General features: G+C 31.2%; 1 protein-coding gene across 3 annotated transcripts in view; it reads right to left on the bottom strand.

Moving 5' to 3' along the window:
- Positions 1 to 16199, bottom strand: part of LOC130450717 (metabotropic glutamate receptor) — a 566010-nt gene that overhangs the window by 107607 nt on the left and 442204 nt on the right. For all 3 annotated transcript variants that reach the window (XM_056789300.1, XM_056789302.1, XM_056789301.1), the window contains one exon: positions 2763 to 3362. In XM_056789300.1, coding sequence (XP_056645278.1) covers positions 2763 to 3362 — 600 coding nt within the window. The remainder of the gene's footprint in view (positions 1 to 2762; positions 3363 to 16199) is intronic.

The raw sequence follows: 16199 nt of genomic DNA, 5'->3' as shown, positions 1-16199 counted from the left end.
AAACAAAGTATGTATAAGATCATGTTGTATTTAATATACTCAGTGGTGTAGTCTCTTCCCCATCATACCTCTCACAATGGTATTTGAATCTGGTAACCGAGGGATCTAAGGAAAGAATTCAACGTCAGCTTCTTTAAACAACTCTACAGTTAGTTTGACGTACAATTTGGGGACACGCTTTATCCTGCTTAAAGTGTACTGGTTGACCCCGGTTTAGATTAGGTAATGAAGGCACTTGTTCGACATAGGCTACCATAAGCAACAACCCTCCAAACTATTACACTGACGGCCCTGACCAAAAAAATCTGCCTCAATTGCATATATTATTGCTTGGAGTTAGGCTTCGGATAATAGTTGGTTTTATCCATGTTCATCTACATTCCTCTGCCACACACACAAATATTCTGTCATTAAAGTTAAGTCTACGGGATATTTCGCAATATTAAAGACACACTTCTCGATAGGCCACAATTCTACTCCTGTCAACATAGTGATAATTGTGTTATCTTCAAGTCAAGCAAATTTGTTACGCTTAACACAAGTAGACGAAACCACAACAACAAACAATATTTGTACTATTCGTCTTGGTACTTGTAATACAGCATATCGATCATCTTTGATATCAGTGGTAAAATTGTTTATGCTTTTTCTTGTATTTCCGCAGCTCTTCCAAAACTTTGACTCTATCAAGTTATATAATAGTCTGCCAGCCACATACTCCTTGTGCTTCTAGCCTTTAACAAATAATCGCTGTACTCTCTGTTCCATCCCACAACTCATTGAATCAATTTTTCTTTTTCACTAGCAGTAGTTTTTTCTCATTTATCCAATAAATTGATTCCATTTTCGTTCTTTGTGCTGAATGTTTCCACCTCAATATTGCAATATTTGCAATTTTACATTTTTTTATTTGTTGAATATATTTCCAATTAATAACATCATACAACAAAAGGTAAGCTTATCAACGTCTAATAGTTGATACGCACAAAATCGATATCTAATAACATGTCTTTATTTGTCACCCATAGTCGTATTTGTGAAATTCCCAGCATACGCTAGATAATCATAAATAAAGAGTGAGAGTTTGTTTGTCTTGTCGTTGGAAAAGGACAATATTTCTGATTTATTAGAAAATTTCCAATTTTTTTGGATGCTAAGCAAAATTTCTGCGACGTCTTTGTTGTGAAGGGAAAGAAACACCCATATATCATTTTTACTGCGTCCTTGATTTTTCGAGAAAATATATACCATAAATAGAATGAGTATATATATATATATATATATATATATATATATATATATATATATATATTCACATTTCTAAATGTTCTTGATTTTAGGTCTCATGATATTGACTGACAATTTGTTTATTTAGATCACCTTCATCATGAATACCAAAATAAGAATAAAATCAAACTAGAACTTTGATCTAATAAGAAAAATTAATCACATCTCAAATATATAGCAGTAATCAATTAAATGAATTGTAGTTTTATTAGAATTTACAAAATAGACCTAAAAAACCAACTTAAATTATTTAGGTCTTTTTTATCATTCACAAGCGTCACAATAAAGTACAAGGCAATTGATATATAATATCACTGTTTTTGTTTTTTGGTGTTTTAGATTTTAATTTAATGAAATATTTGGATAATGTATTATGTCTTTTATGACTTATATTAATATAATATGGGAAAGTCCTTGTACATATGGTAAGGAAAAATGTTTTATGTTTCGTTTCGATTTTGTTTTTTAATTGATTGTAATATCTGAATATGTTCAATCATTTTTTCCGGATAATTATTTTCTTTCAATGCAGTTTTTGCTTTTTGAATAGCTAAGCATCTAAATTCAGGATCTGATATACCATTTTGTTCTTATGTTATTGTTAATTTTATTTAATGTGACGTCAAGAAAATTGATTCTATTATTTGATCACAATCGAGGTCGAGCAAAATAATGGAATCAATTTTCTTGATGTCACATTTTATAAAACTTACAATAACATAAGAACAGATTAGTATCTTTTAAAAATTATCAAAAAAAACTAATAAACAGAAGAGATCTAAAAAATCAAGAACATTTAGAAACATACCAAATCAAAAGGTCTAAGAAATATGAAACTTATCCGAAGTCTATTCAATAGGTAGCATGATGACCACAAAATGAAATATTTTCATTGAAGACTATCAATAGACTACCTTTTCCAAAAGAGTAATGGCTTCGATGAACTTATCTAGAGTATCTTCAATGGGTGATATGTTGACTTTATAAACTCATATATCAATGCCATCGTTATTCTCAAGTTGTCGAAATCATAACTTCGAAGCTACCGTTAAAATCTCTAATTACAGACATTTTCCAACCTATTTAAAAAAGGCATGTTTTTATGACGACGACAAATTAATAATAAAACGATTTTCCAACACATCCATGAATTCTCTCCATCAAACTTTCATATGATTCCAAAATTCTTTTAACTAATATAACGATCAGGCGACAGACTTCGTTGATGACGGGATATACAATTTGATAAAAGTTTAGATGTTAATTATGACTTGGTAGAAAAGTAACATATTATGGATTGTGATACAATTTATGATCATAGCCAAAGTTTCTCTTTCTCCATTACACAACTGAAAAAATGGCCCTGGTTTTTTATATTTACATTCATTTTTCTGCGTACAAAATATGTTTAGTATGGGACTAGGTTAAACGTTTAGCTACTATGATTTGAATTACAAAAATATCTATTCATTTACCTGATTCCTTGTGGGATAATGGAATCGCGTCCCTGGTGGTTCAACAATCATCCATACGAGCGTGAGTATAATTTGAACAGCAATTAAGGAACATGTGATAATCACTTGTGATTTAGGACTAATGTAACTTGGCCGTTGGGCGGATTTTGACGCAGAGTCAAATATACGAGAAATTCTATTAGTTTTTGTTAGGAGTGCCCCGTATATTATAGAAAAACCTACTCCAATGCCGAATCTCTGTGTTATACAAATTTCCGTTGTAGGTTTTGCAAGTAAAGCGAAGGTGTTCAAATAACAGAGCAAGATTCCAAACAGCAACATGTAGCTGAGTTCCCTTCCGGAAGCCCGGACTAATGGTGTATCGTTATGCTTGACAAATAAAATAATTACTGCGAAAGTTACTAAAATTCCCAGGCATGAGAAAGCTGCAGGAACAAAGGCATAAGGAGTGTTCCAACGCATGTACTGCAATTCTAGTGCATAGCAAGATAATTTGTCTATATACGGCCAATAGCCTGGGCCACAATCCTTACATGTGAATTCATCATATACAAATTCGTATTCCTCGCACTTGTCGCATATCCAGCAGCATGTGTCGCCCTAGAACAAACGAAATTTTTCTCTAAATACGTATTATTTGAATAGCACTAAGGAAAAGTAAGTTGAGTAGTAAATATTTTTAAAAAAGTTAATTTATATGAAGAGAATTCATATCTCTTCAAATTTCGTTTTAATGGGAACTATTCATTATTAATAATTGAGTAGCAACAACTCAATATTTTCTTATTATAATTTGTTATTTGAGATATATAGAGAGTTGTCAATACTTTATAATTATTGTCTCTTGAGTAATTTTTGGAACAGTCGATTAAATCCTGTTGTCGTACATTGAGAAGGTTAGCCAGTAGTAGAAGCATATACACACGATCTTTTATGAACCTTCAAAAGTAGGAATGACAAGTATGAAATTGGGGGATGAAAAACTCTGTCACAAGGCTTCTAGCGCACAATCAAGCTATCGTGTGTAGTTACCTAATCTCCTACTTTCTTATGTTGAATTTTGAGGATTGTACCATAACGGGGGGATTTTATCAGCTCTAGATTCGATGAGAGACATCAAATTTCCCTTAAATTAAAAGATCGATTGATTTGATGATTGAAAATTCTCATGGAGTCACATTCTGTTAGCTAAGTTGACACGTGCTTGCTCTATGGGGTTTAGGGTTCAGAGATTGTAACAAACCCAGACATTAAGAACGTAGATGTAAGTGTCTCTGTAAAACTCTCCAAATGATCATCACAAGAATTGCTCTTCAAGATTAGGCGTACAATTTTTTTGTGCTACATGTAAACGACTCTCGCACTTGTTCTACGCTTTCTTCACTTACTCTCACAAATGGTATCTTCAAGCTGATCGATCGATCGATGCCTATTATCACTTAAATGATCACAAATAGTAACTACACCAAGGTGGTCGTTCAAAATGAAATCTTCTGCGACTCCGTCTAAAAAGCTTCTTTTTGATGAAAAAGCACTGGGAAATGTTTTGCCTCAACACGGTCTAAGTTAATTAAATGTTAATACTACTAAACTAATACAAGACTACAACGATTTGTTTACAAAAAATGAAGGACAGAAACAAATCTTAGATGATTATAGAAGAGAATGTAAAATACAAAAAAAGGCTTACTTGGGTTTTGATTGAAGGAATCCAGATATCAAAATAACGTACTAATGTAATTTTGAAATAATCAAATATCAATTTGAATATATCTTTCATTTTTTTATTCAATAGACTAAATCAAATGAAAAAATTTTTCAATTTAGATTTTTGTTTATTGTTATTTTGATCAAATATTGTTATTTTTATTGATTTGAGTTCTATAATTTTTCATATTTGGAATAAAATTGCATATATATAAAATGGACTAACTTCAATATATTTTCCGAGTTTTCGAATACTTTTGTATACATTGTCTGGGACTGAAATTATGGTCAAGCACAATATAAGATATGTGTATAAATGTATAACAATAATAAAATTTTAATTACAATAATTAATGAGATTTGTGTTGGCTTTAAATTGTATAAATTCTTATAAAAATTTTAAATTCATAGTATTCAAAATTCAATATTCAAAGTGACGTTGATAGAAATATTGATTGATTGAAATATTGATTCTGGTTACTATAGCAATTTTTATTAATTTTTTTAATTGGTTGGATTATGAATGACGCTAAATTTTTATAGGTTAGTTTAGATAAGGATGAGTTGTAGTGAATGATGTTCAATATTGATAGTTTAATTTTTGGATAAATTTTAACCGCACTTAAACTTTGATATTCAATTTCACACATAACGACCTATAACTTCTCACGCGCACCAAAATCTTTAAACCCTCCAATAGGTCCCCTTTAATTACAAGGTCCAGGCGACTAGCTCCTCAGTTAGATCAAGACCGACAGTGATTGTGTTAGTGTCAACAGTGTTCTTGATGGTGAGCATATTATTTTTATTTTCCATTTCAATCATTTTATATTTTTTTGTTTTAGCTTTTCATTTCACATTCAACAATGTGATAAACAAAAATACTAAACTAAACTTTATAAAACCTTTTACCAAGTATCACATTAAAAAAGTATCAAATTTCATATTTAAATTTATAGAAATCAATATTCCAAAAACGACTTCTAAAGCACAATAACAAGAATAGATAGAGAGAGAGAGAGAGAGAGAGAGAGAAAGAGGAAGAGAGAGAGAGAGGAAGAGAGAGAGAGAAATGCTTTAATGTCAAAAAATTGTTAAGATTTGTAGACATAAAACATAAAAATAAATAATAATAAATATACACATAAAATAAAATTTGAATATACAAAATAAAACCACAATTACTACAATGAGTAACAAAATTATAGGTAATAGTAATAGGTAATAATTAGTATATAAGTCGTATATAAGTCCATAGCAAAATATAACTAGTATTATAATTATTATTATTAGAATAGAGCTGATCTCAGCGCAAAGCAGAAAAAACTTAATTTTTTAGATAAGGCGGAAATATGTTACTCCAATAACAAGCCCTAAGAATTTTACAGATTCAACGTCAATAGTGGTGTTATTTAAAGGAAAAGTCTGCAATGTATTTTTATATGATAAAACTTTGGTTTTAGAAACGTTGAGACAGAGAAGATTATAGAATAGCACCATTATTTAATGGTGATTAGGTCACTAGATATGGTCCTATGAAGTCCCGTAAGATCAGGGTTGCTCCAAGAAAAACTAGTGTCTGCAAATAGGCATATTTTACAACTGATGTCTAGATAGTCGATGTCTCGATGTCGTTTATAAACAGAAGAACAAAATAGGGCCTAGTACTGAGCCTTTGGGCACTTCACATTATATTGGCTTGCAAGAAGACATCGTTGTATCAACCCTTACAAGCTGACTTCTGTTGGTAAGGTATGACTTGAACCATGCGAGAGATGTTCCCCTGAAACCGTCGTACTGCAATTTGTTGATTAAAATATTATGATTATAACACAGCCGAAAGCCTTAGAAAAATCACAAAAAGTTGTTGCAGTGTAGTGATGGTTATTTAGGCTAGAGTACACATTATTAAGTAGGGAGAATATAGCATCATTCGTGTATTTGTTAATTTAAAACCCAAATTGATGGGTAGTAAGTATTTTATATTTAAACAGAAATGATATATGATATAATCTTAGATAACGAGGGACCGAGTGCAATTGGGCGATAATTCGATGCTTGATTTTTATCTTCCCCTTTATGCAAAGGTATAATTATAACCGTCTTAAGGCAATTGGGAAAGTACCACTTTGAAACGAAACGATAATTAATGTGGTAAGGTGATTTAATGTTCAATTGGACAGACTCGAAAACATTTTTAATGAAGTCCATCAGTTCCAGATGAGTTTTTATTTTTGATGTTATTAATTGTACTGCGAATACCTGCTAAAACTACAGGCATAAAGAAGAAACTGTGTAAATTAGCATGAGAATTAGGGAGATATAAAAGCGGATCATGCGAAGAAGTTATAGAATTTGATAAATTTTTGGCTACATTTACAAAGTAATTATTGAGGTTATCAGGTGAAGTAGAGATTATCCTCGAAGAAGAAGCCTTATTTCTTGGATCATTCACATTCTTTAGAAACATTACGAGAATTGGCAATACACTATCCGAGAATTTTCTAAGTGAAATAAAGATGGCACGTTCTTTGCAGATAAACGTAAACCTTTAGTTGCCCAGGTTTTTTTTGCTTATTTTTAATAAACAGGGATATTATCAGACATTATTGAAACGAGATATAATGGGAATACAATAGGCAGAAAATAAATTTGATCATAAAAATTAGTGTGTGGATCACGATCTGGCCTATAAAAAGTGTGGTAGAGTGGTAAAAAATAATGAGAATATTCAGGATCCACATAAAGTTCTGAAAAATTACCTATGACCATAGGGAGTAGATTCATGACGTAAATATTATTGCAATAGTAAGAAGCATTCTCCATATGATGCATTTGTTTTTATTTCATAAAATATTGAAATATGCAGTAAATCAATTTTAGGTTAAATACGTACGTCCTAGTATTCAAATCCTATCACGAATATAAGGTTTTTAAATTTATTTAAAATAATATTATGGTTATTTTCTACATGCGATCAAAAAAACGTTCAACACGAAAACTTTGGTTTGAGTTACTAAGTGTAAAAATAGATGGAACATCATATATGACACCTTTTGTACCAAACCAAGTACATGAATTAATATAATCGCTCTTTTGAAAATTTTTAACAAAAATCTTAAACAGACCAATGTTGAAAAGCTCATCCAAAGGCTGTTTCGCTAAAAAAAGACATTTATCAAATACCCCTAATAGATTAAGTGACATAATTAATTCCATAAATAATATGTCATGAATTAATTTTTCCATTAAATCAAAAATTTTTGTATTGAAAGTATTGATCTAAGATCAAGTAAAAGTCAACATCTCAAGTAATATTGATGCAAATATACATCACATGTTCTGTTAGAGTAATTTTAAGTCCAAAGCTATGGAGAATCGTAATGTAATAGAAGCAATGACATAAAACTAACTGAAATCTGATGATGAAGAGTTGAAAGTCAGATGGTTTCAGTAAATCATTGACCAAATAAAAAACTGTGGAATTGTGGAAATTAAAAATTTGAATAATATAAATGGTGAGTAACCCATTACACAGGGAATGAAAAATAGCACAAACGAAACAGTGTAATAGCAAGTTTCATTATTTCTTTAATAAATTGAGAGCTAAAAATCTCGTATCATGTATTTTAGTATTTTCATACCCATATAATTCTAACGAAGTTGCCGAAATTATATTATAGTAATTGTTAAGCGCAATATTATGTTTATTGCAAGTTGCTATAGAAAGTTTTGAACATTTTTCAGTCAAGATATTTAGTTCGAAAGGTAGAGATCAATCATTTCTTCTCAATCATTTGCTAGATATCGTTCATCTTAGTTTCTATTTTAGGTCAACTCAAATGTTTAGATGAAGTCCTATTTAGGTTTCTTAAATGATCTGTGTATCTCTTGGGTGATACGTTCTTTCTAGAGATTAGCAATTTTTTTTACTGTTTGATAAACAACCTCCATGATTTTTACTGCCATCATAATATTCTTCTAAGATGGTCTACAACTAATTCCTGTTCTACATGCACCCTTATTAGATATTATTGTATCCAAATATATAGAAAACCGCAATCTGTCAATGTTTCCACTATTTTTATCGATATATTTATCGACGAACTTTGTTTCTAGTTTTTCTAACTCTTCGTTTTAGATTGTTCAATTCTTCAGCCAACGCTACAAGCATCGTCAGCCTACTATTAGCTCGAAAATATTATCCTATCAATAGTTACTTCTTCTTTCGATCCACTCGCCATGAATGCTAAAAATTTATGAATACAGTATGCATGTCTGAGCACATGGCTCACTCTGAAGATATCAGTTTGAACACCTTCAATTTCCTAACTCCTCCAATTACTCGTGGAATACTTTATATCTAATTTCTTATTCCGCATTCTATTGTGCATCAGCCAGTTCAAATTGTAATTATGGGAAAGGGTAGTGCTTAATACGTTCTTATCATTTGCAACATGACCCCGATAGCGCACGAAGTGAGGTTCTGTGGATGTTGAGTAATTGAGCCTCGACATCCCCAAGTACAGCAGTTTTGAAGCGGTAACATTCTCACCACGCAATTTGCCTGTTATCATTCCACAATCTATCTTCATCAACGATGATTTCAAAATTGGACGTGTGCGTAATTTGTTTCATATCATATTATATCATTACAGATGTTCTGATTCGTTCTTGTGTGAATATTGTACAAACTATGCACATCTATCATTTAGATAGTGATTCCAATCATATCTACAATTGTATTTGATTTCTTGATCCAGTTTGTTATTGTTTCATATCACAATATTCCTGTTTTTTGGATTTTCTCTTATTTTTCCTGTCTGATTTATTCTCTCTTGTTTTTGTTTCACTGGAGCTTTAGTTTGTGACGCTTTAACTAACAGAATTCATTTTCCCTGAGTCTACAATGAATTGGTACCACCCATTAGCACATTACCTTCTTTAGTTCTTCTGATACCCCTACGAATATGTTTTAGGGTATAAGTTTGTTATCATCAGTTGATGACTGACAGTTGGACGTACCACAGCTAAACATAATATTCACTCGGGGCTCGATTTCAATTGATTTGACAGGTTTTTGAAAACTGCACTTTCGTATTTTATTTCTTTGCCTCCTTGGTCGAAAACTCGTAATAGGAGATAACTTGGTGAGCCTTGTTTTAGTCAGAATTCTGTATTTATTGAGCGGCACAAACAGCAAACGTTGTAAATATTGATTATCGGTTCCAAGAGGCGATATTTGGAAGAACACGAATGTCCAGCTTATAGTAGAAAAGTGATCGGTACAATAAGCAATAGTATTTGTCAAGGGGTTATTGAAAATGTATCTTAAAAATTAACCAAAGGCAAAATTAACATAAAAATCAAATAGAAGTTAGAAAATATTTGGGAGTAATGAAAATAAATTACCATTACAAATATGTAAATATGTATAGATTATAAATTATTATTATGGTGAAATATTTTCTGATTTCGCCAATGAAACGAGGCTTCTCAAAAAATAATAAATGGCAATCATGTTTTTATTCAGTTTGAATCAAGAAGTGTAACTTCCTAGTTTTTAGCAGAATTAATTAGTACTGAAAAAGGCCATATATGTAATTTTTTGGCCAAATTATTAAAATTTAAAAGAGCTATGTATATTAGAAGGAAGTTACCATTAGAGAAATTCTGATAAGAAGTCAATTATAATTTTTAGGTTTGACCTTAACTAATATAGCTTTTCAGTTTTATATTAATTATAATAATTGATGTACTACCCTATTTTTCCCTCACTTTTTCGGGAATTCGGGAAGCTGCAACTACTGATAAGAGTTGTATTCCCGAAAGTCTTATTCATAGTAATTTACGGTGTGGTTTACTATCAAAAGTTGCTGTTCTATGCTATGTTATTAACATACAGTGAATAAAATGTTCCAGGTAGTCTTCATTTACTCTATATATTCTTTTTTGTAGTTCATGTAGCTGTTCTTGTACGTTTATGTAGCAGTCAGTTCTTTCAAGTTTTTATAAATTATACTCCTAGTCGAGAAACTTCTGATTATGGTGTATACCTATTACATTTTTGTTTCATTCTCATTTCATATTTGTCGATTGTAGCCGAACAGTTGATTTTCAGTTCCAGTTTAATACAAAAACTGAAAGCATTGCAAATCGTCTGGAAAGCCTCCATGAAAATGGTTATTCATAATGGGATTATCTCAACAAAGTTGTTGTGTGCACGCAGAACAACACTAGAATATCACTTGATAACAAAAAAATCAAACCGAGTTACATACGCCGCTTATCAAGGAAACTTAAAAGCGCAGCAGAAACACTATACTTTCTGAGAAATTGTTATTTAACAACATATGCAGATAAATCTTTCTTTCTTGTAATATCATTTAATATTATTCATTCTCTGTTCAGATCTCTAACAATAAACTTGTAATTGCTAGAATAAATATATTTTTTAAAAACGAATTTTTCGTAAAGAAAACCAAAATTGGCGCAGTCAGTAGGATCGCGCAAGTCGTCGAAATCAAAAATCACTAAAACGTTTACGGGCATACAGTGCGTAACAAAATTTCGGATCGTGCGAAATAATTTAGTGACTTCACGGCTTTAACGTTTCAACGTTTTAAGTGCGAATCCAACGAACAATATTAGACTAGCAATTATCGTGCAATAGCCCTTTAGTGGTGAACATTGGAGGCAACAGGGAATCATCGAGGGAGAAGATTTTAAAAGCCTGTTCTTCAGAAACGTAAGTGCCTTATTGTCCTCTTCTTGCCTTTCCTACCTTTTTTTGGATTTTGGAAAGATAGTATTGATTATTGAGTTTTAAAGTTTCAAAAACGTATACAATTAATAAAAAAGAAATTATCAATTTATGAGTGAATTAAACTCTAGTAATCTCGATAACATAGTTCAATTGTTCAATAATATTTCTTTAGTCGAAAATAACGTAGAACAAACTGGTACTAACAAAATGGCTCCTCCTGCAATGAATTGGGATCTTTTCAAATCCAAATTATCAAATATTAAACCTTTTAACGGTGACAGTGAATATTTGAATAAATTCATTACAAGGTGTGAGCATTTAATAGAGTCATATAGAATTTATAATGATGCAGAATTAAATTTACACATTATAGAATGTATTCAAGAGAAATTAGAAGGTAGAGCAGCCTTCATGGTCGGTAACAGAGTTGAATTAAATACTTGGCCAAAATTAAAAACGGCCTTATTACAGTGTTTTGCTGATAGAAGGGATTTAAATTGTCTTGTGCAAGAGTTGATTAGAGCCAAACCATTAAAAAACGAGCATCTTATTGATTTTGGAAGTAGACTTCAATTAATTCGTAGTAGTGTAATTCAAAGAATTAGCAATGACCCTAATATAACTGCCGAAGAAAGAAATTGTCAAATAAATCAATACGATAAAACCGCTTTAAATACGTTTATTGCAGGGTGCGACGGTACTCTGAAAAATAATATGCATTTACGAAAACCACATTCTTTAGAAGACGCGATGGCCTATGTGGCCGAATTCGAAAATTTTGAAAGACTGTACGGTTCTTTAAACGATAAAAATAATCGACAAAATACACCTAATAATATTAATATACAGCATGCGAATAGCCAAAATTCTCAAAGATCCAAATCAAATTTTTATAAAAATCCTAATACGTATCAAAATTTTGTACCAAATAACAGACCTGTTAACAATTACCCGAATTATTATAGCAATCGACAAAACTACCAACCAAATTTCGTACAAAATAGAGAAAGTTGGCCAAATCAGCCGATACCTATTCAATCCATACCACAAAATAAAAGATATTTTACTAATCGACAAGTATTCGGCCCTCCCAAAAATGTATTCAAACCTAACCAAATTCCACAAAATCAATTACCAACACCTGAACCGATGTCCACGACATCACGTAATTTTACTGAACGTACTCGAAAACCTATTAATAATAATAATAATAATAGATTTTTCCGATCAAATCCAAACGCTAAACCAAACTTCGTTTCCGAAGAGTTATACTTAAATCAATATGCTAATTCAGACTATAATCACGATAATCAATATGATGAATATGACGAAATAGAATTTGACGAAAACGACGAAGCCAATCGCGATGAAAATTTTCAAGCAGCTCGTCCATCAGACGGGAAAACATAGAAATAAATATACTGCCAGTTAATCCGCTACCGCATATAGAAATTGCAAATCCAAAAATTAAATTGCTAATCGATACTGGTAGCTCTAAATCAATAATAAGACCTTCTATTGCCGAAAAATACTTTCCAGATACAATTTATCATTCTGATACTACTATATCTACTAGTCTTGGAAGTAAAAACGTTAGGTATCGAGCGCTTATTCCTGCATTTCCTGAACTAAAAAATAAAAACTATCAAATCGATTTTATACTATATGATTTTCACAATTATTTTGATGGAATTCTCGGTATTAAAGATTTAATAGGTATGAATATAAATATTGATCTAACTAATCGAGAACTATTAGGACCTCACCTAAGATTGCCTTTTAAGTATAGAAAAGTAAACGATATTGAGTTTTCTTTTTCAATAGACCCCGGAGAAAAAACGATAAAGAAATTACCCGTAAATATAGATAATGGGGATATTATTGTAGACGCTCGAAAAATAGAAAATATAATAATTCCACAAATTTTATCTACAGCGAGAAACGGTTTCGCACCAATAGAAATTCAAAATCACACAAATAATTCGATAACGATAACATTACGAGAACCAATTCAAGTTACTCCATTTAAAAATTCACAATATGAACTCTTTAAATTTGAAAGCTTTGCTAATGATTTTGATGAAAATAATTTCATAAAACCTAATGACAATATTACCGAATTAATTCGTACAAATCACATGAATAAAGAAGAAAAACAAAAAATTATTTCATTGTGTAAAGAATATTCTGATTTATTTTTAAAACCAGGGGACAAATTGACTTTCACTTCAAATGTTAAACATATTATAAGAACCAAAGACGAGGTACCGGTTCACACTAAATCTTACAGATATCCCTACGTCCACAGAGAGGAAATTAGGAGACAAATTCAAGAGATGTTAGATAAAAACATAATTAGACCGTCCTGTTCCCCTTGGAGCTCCCCGATATGGATTGTTAAAAAGAAAATGGACGCATCAAATACCCAAAAATGGAGACTGGTAGTTGATTACCGGAAAATTAATGAAAAGACAATTGATGACAGGTACCCGCTTCCCAATATATCCGATATATTGGATAAATTAGGTCGAGCTCAGTATTTTACTACCCTCGACTTGGCAAGCGGCTTCCATCAAATACAAATGAGCGAATGTTCTATAGAAAAAACGGCTTTCAACGTAGATGGAGGACATTACGAATACCTTAGAATGCCTTTCGGTCTTAAAAATGCCCCTTCTACATTTCAAAGAGCTGTAAATGAAGTCCTTAAAGACATCCAAAACAAAATATGCATGGTATACATGGATGACATTATCATATTCAGTACTAGCCTTCAGGAGCACATACAAAATCTGAAATTAGTATTTTCAAAACTACGCCACGCAGAGCTTAAGATACAACTAGACAAGTGCGAGTTTCTTCGCAAGGAAGTAGAGTATCTAGGTCACGTTGTAACTCCTCATGGGATAAAACCTAATCCGAATAAAATCAAAGCAATTCAAAATTTCCCTATCCCAAAAACCGCTAAAGATATTAAATCCTTTTTAGGACTAGTAGGTTACTATAGAAAGTTTATAAAAAACTTTGCTCAAATTACGAAACCGATGACGATATGTCTAAAGAAGGATCACATAATTAAACATACCGAAGAATTTATTAATTGCTTCAATACTTGTAAAAACATTTTAATTTCAGAACCAGTCCTTGCGTATCCCGATTTCAGTAAACCTTTCGAATTAACTACTGATGCTTCTAAATATGCCATAGGTGCTATTCTATCTCAAAATAATCATCCTATTTGTTATGCTAGTAGAACACTTAATTCCGCAGAAATAAATTATTCTACAATCGAGAAAGAGTTACTTTCGATAGTCTGGTCGTGTAAATATTTTCGACCGTATTTATTTGGTCAAAAATTCACAATTTTTTCAGATCATAAACCATTGCAATGGCTCATGTCATTAAAAGAGCCCAATTCACGTCTTGTACGCTGGCGCCTTAAACTTGAGGAATTTGAGTACGATATAAAATATTTGAAAGGTAAAAGTAACAAAGCAGCTGATGCATTATCTCGATATCCCGATATAAATGCATTAGAAACTGCATCAATGGATGTCAATTTAAGTGACATCGATGAAATAATGAATGAAGAATTTGAAAGAATTAATTCCAGTACTCTCCCGAATTTAGATAATTTAGATCTTACAAATATATTAGATTTAAATAAATTTAACCAAAACGATTCAAACATAGAAAATCTCGCAAACAATAATTTACCAATATTACCTATAACGGAAGAACCAAATCCTAATAATAACGAAGACATTGAAACAGTACATACATCTGTTGAAAATCCTATTCTATCAATTCCAATTACCGAAAAACCATTAAATATGTATAAAAATCAAATATATTTTACTAATGGTCAAATAAATACCTTTAAGGTTAGAAGAGAGAAAGTATTCGAAAATATTCGTCTATACGTTACATTACCGGTAATTGACATCGAAAATAATATAATAAACTTCATTAAAGAATATATTGACCCCAGGAAAAATTATGCACTTTATTTCCAGAACGAACCCTTATCGAGAATATTTATTGTAACTGCACAGAATATGTTTAAGAATTCTGCATTTAAATTTACACTGTGTACCAAATCAGTAACAGATATTGAAACAAAAGAAGAGCAATTAGAAAAAATTAAATATCATCATATATATAAATCAGGTCATAGGGGCATAAACGAAGTTAAAACATCTCTTAGTTGTAGATACTACTGGCCGAAAATGATCGAAGATGTAGAAAACTTTATCAATAATTGCGATACATGCTTGAAAAATAAATATGATAGGAATCCCCCTGTCGTCAAATTTAGCCTAACACCCACAGCGTCTAAGCCTTTTGAGCATGTACATATGGATGTTTTTAAAATTGCAAATAAAATTTATTTAACAGTAATTGATTCCTTTTCGCGTTACGGACAAGCTTACCCCATAGTAAGTGTTACAGGATTTTCCACAGTAGACTCTTTACTAAATTTCATAACTCACCATGGACTACCTCAAAAGATAACAACAGATAGTGGTTCTGAATTTAAGAATTTCGATTTAGAAGACTTTTGCAAACTTCACCATATAGAATTGCATCATACCACAGCGAAAAATAGCAATTCCAACTCGCCAGTTGAACGATTTCATTCAAGTATTTTAGAACATTATCGATGTATACAGGAAGATAATAAAAATTTGACACCGGATCAAATAATGAAACACGCGATTCTTAGTTATAACAATTCAGTTCATACAGTAACAAAATTCACGCCTTTCGAAATTATAAAAGGACATATAAACAATCCTGACCCGTTTGACCTGAATGATCATTTAGTTATATCTCAATACGTTCAAAATCACAAAGAAACCAGTAAACGCTTATATGAAAAAATTAAACAACAAAACGAACAAACTAAACAAAAGGTTATAGAGAAATTAAATAGAAAAAGGTCCGAACCTTTAGACTATTCA

Source organism: Diorhabda sublineata, chromosome X (assembly GCF_026230105.1).
Source record: "Diorhabda sublineata isolate icDioSubl1.1 chromosome X, icDioSubl1.1, whole genome shotgun sequence".
Lineage (NCBI taxonomy): Eukaryota > Metazoa > Arthropoda > Insecta > Coleoptera > Chrysomelidae > Diorhabda > Diorhabda sublineata.
Note: the sequence above shows the minus strand (reverse complement) of the source record. Positions and strands in the feature narration are given on the sequence as shown.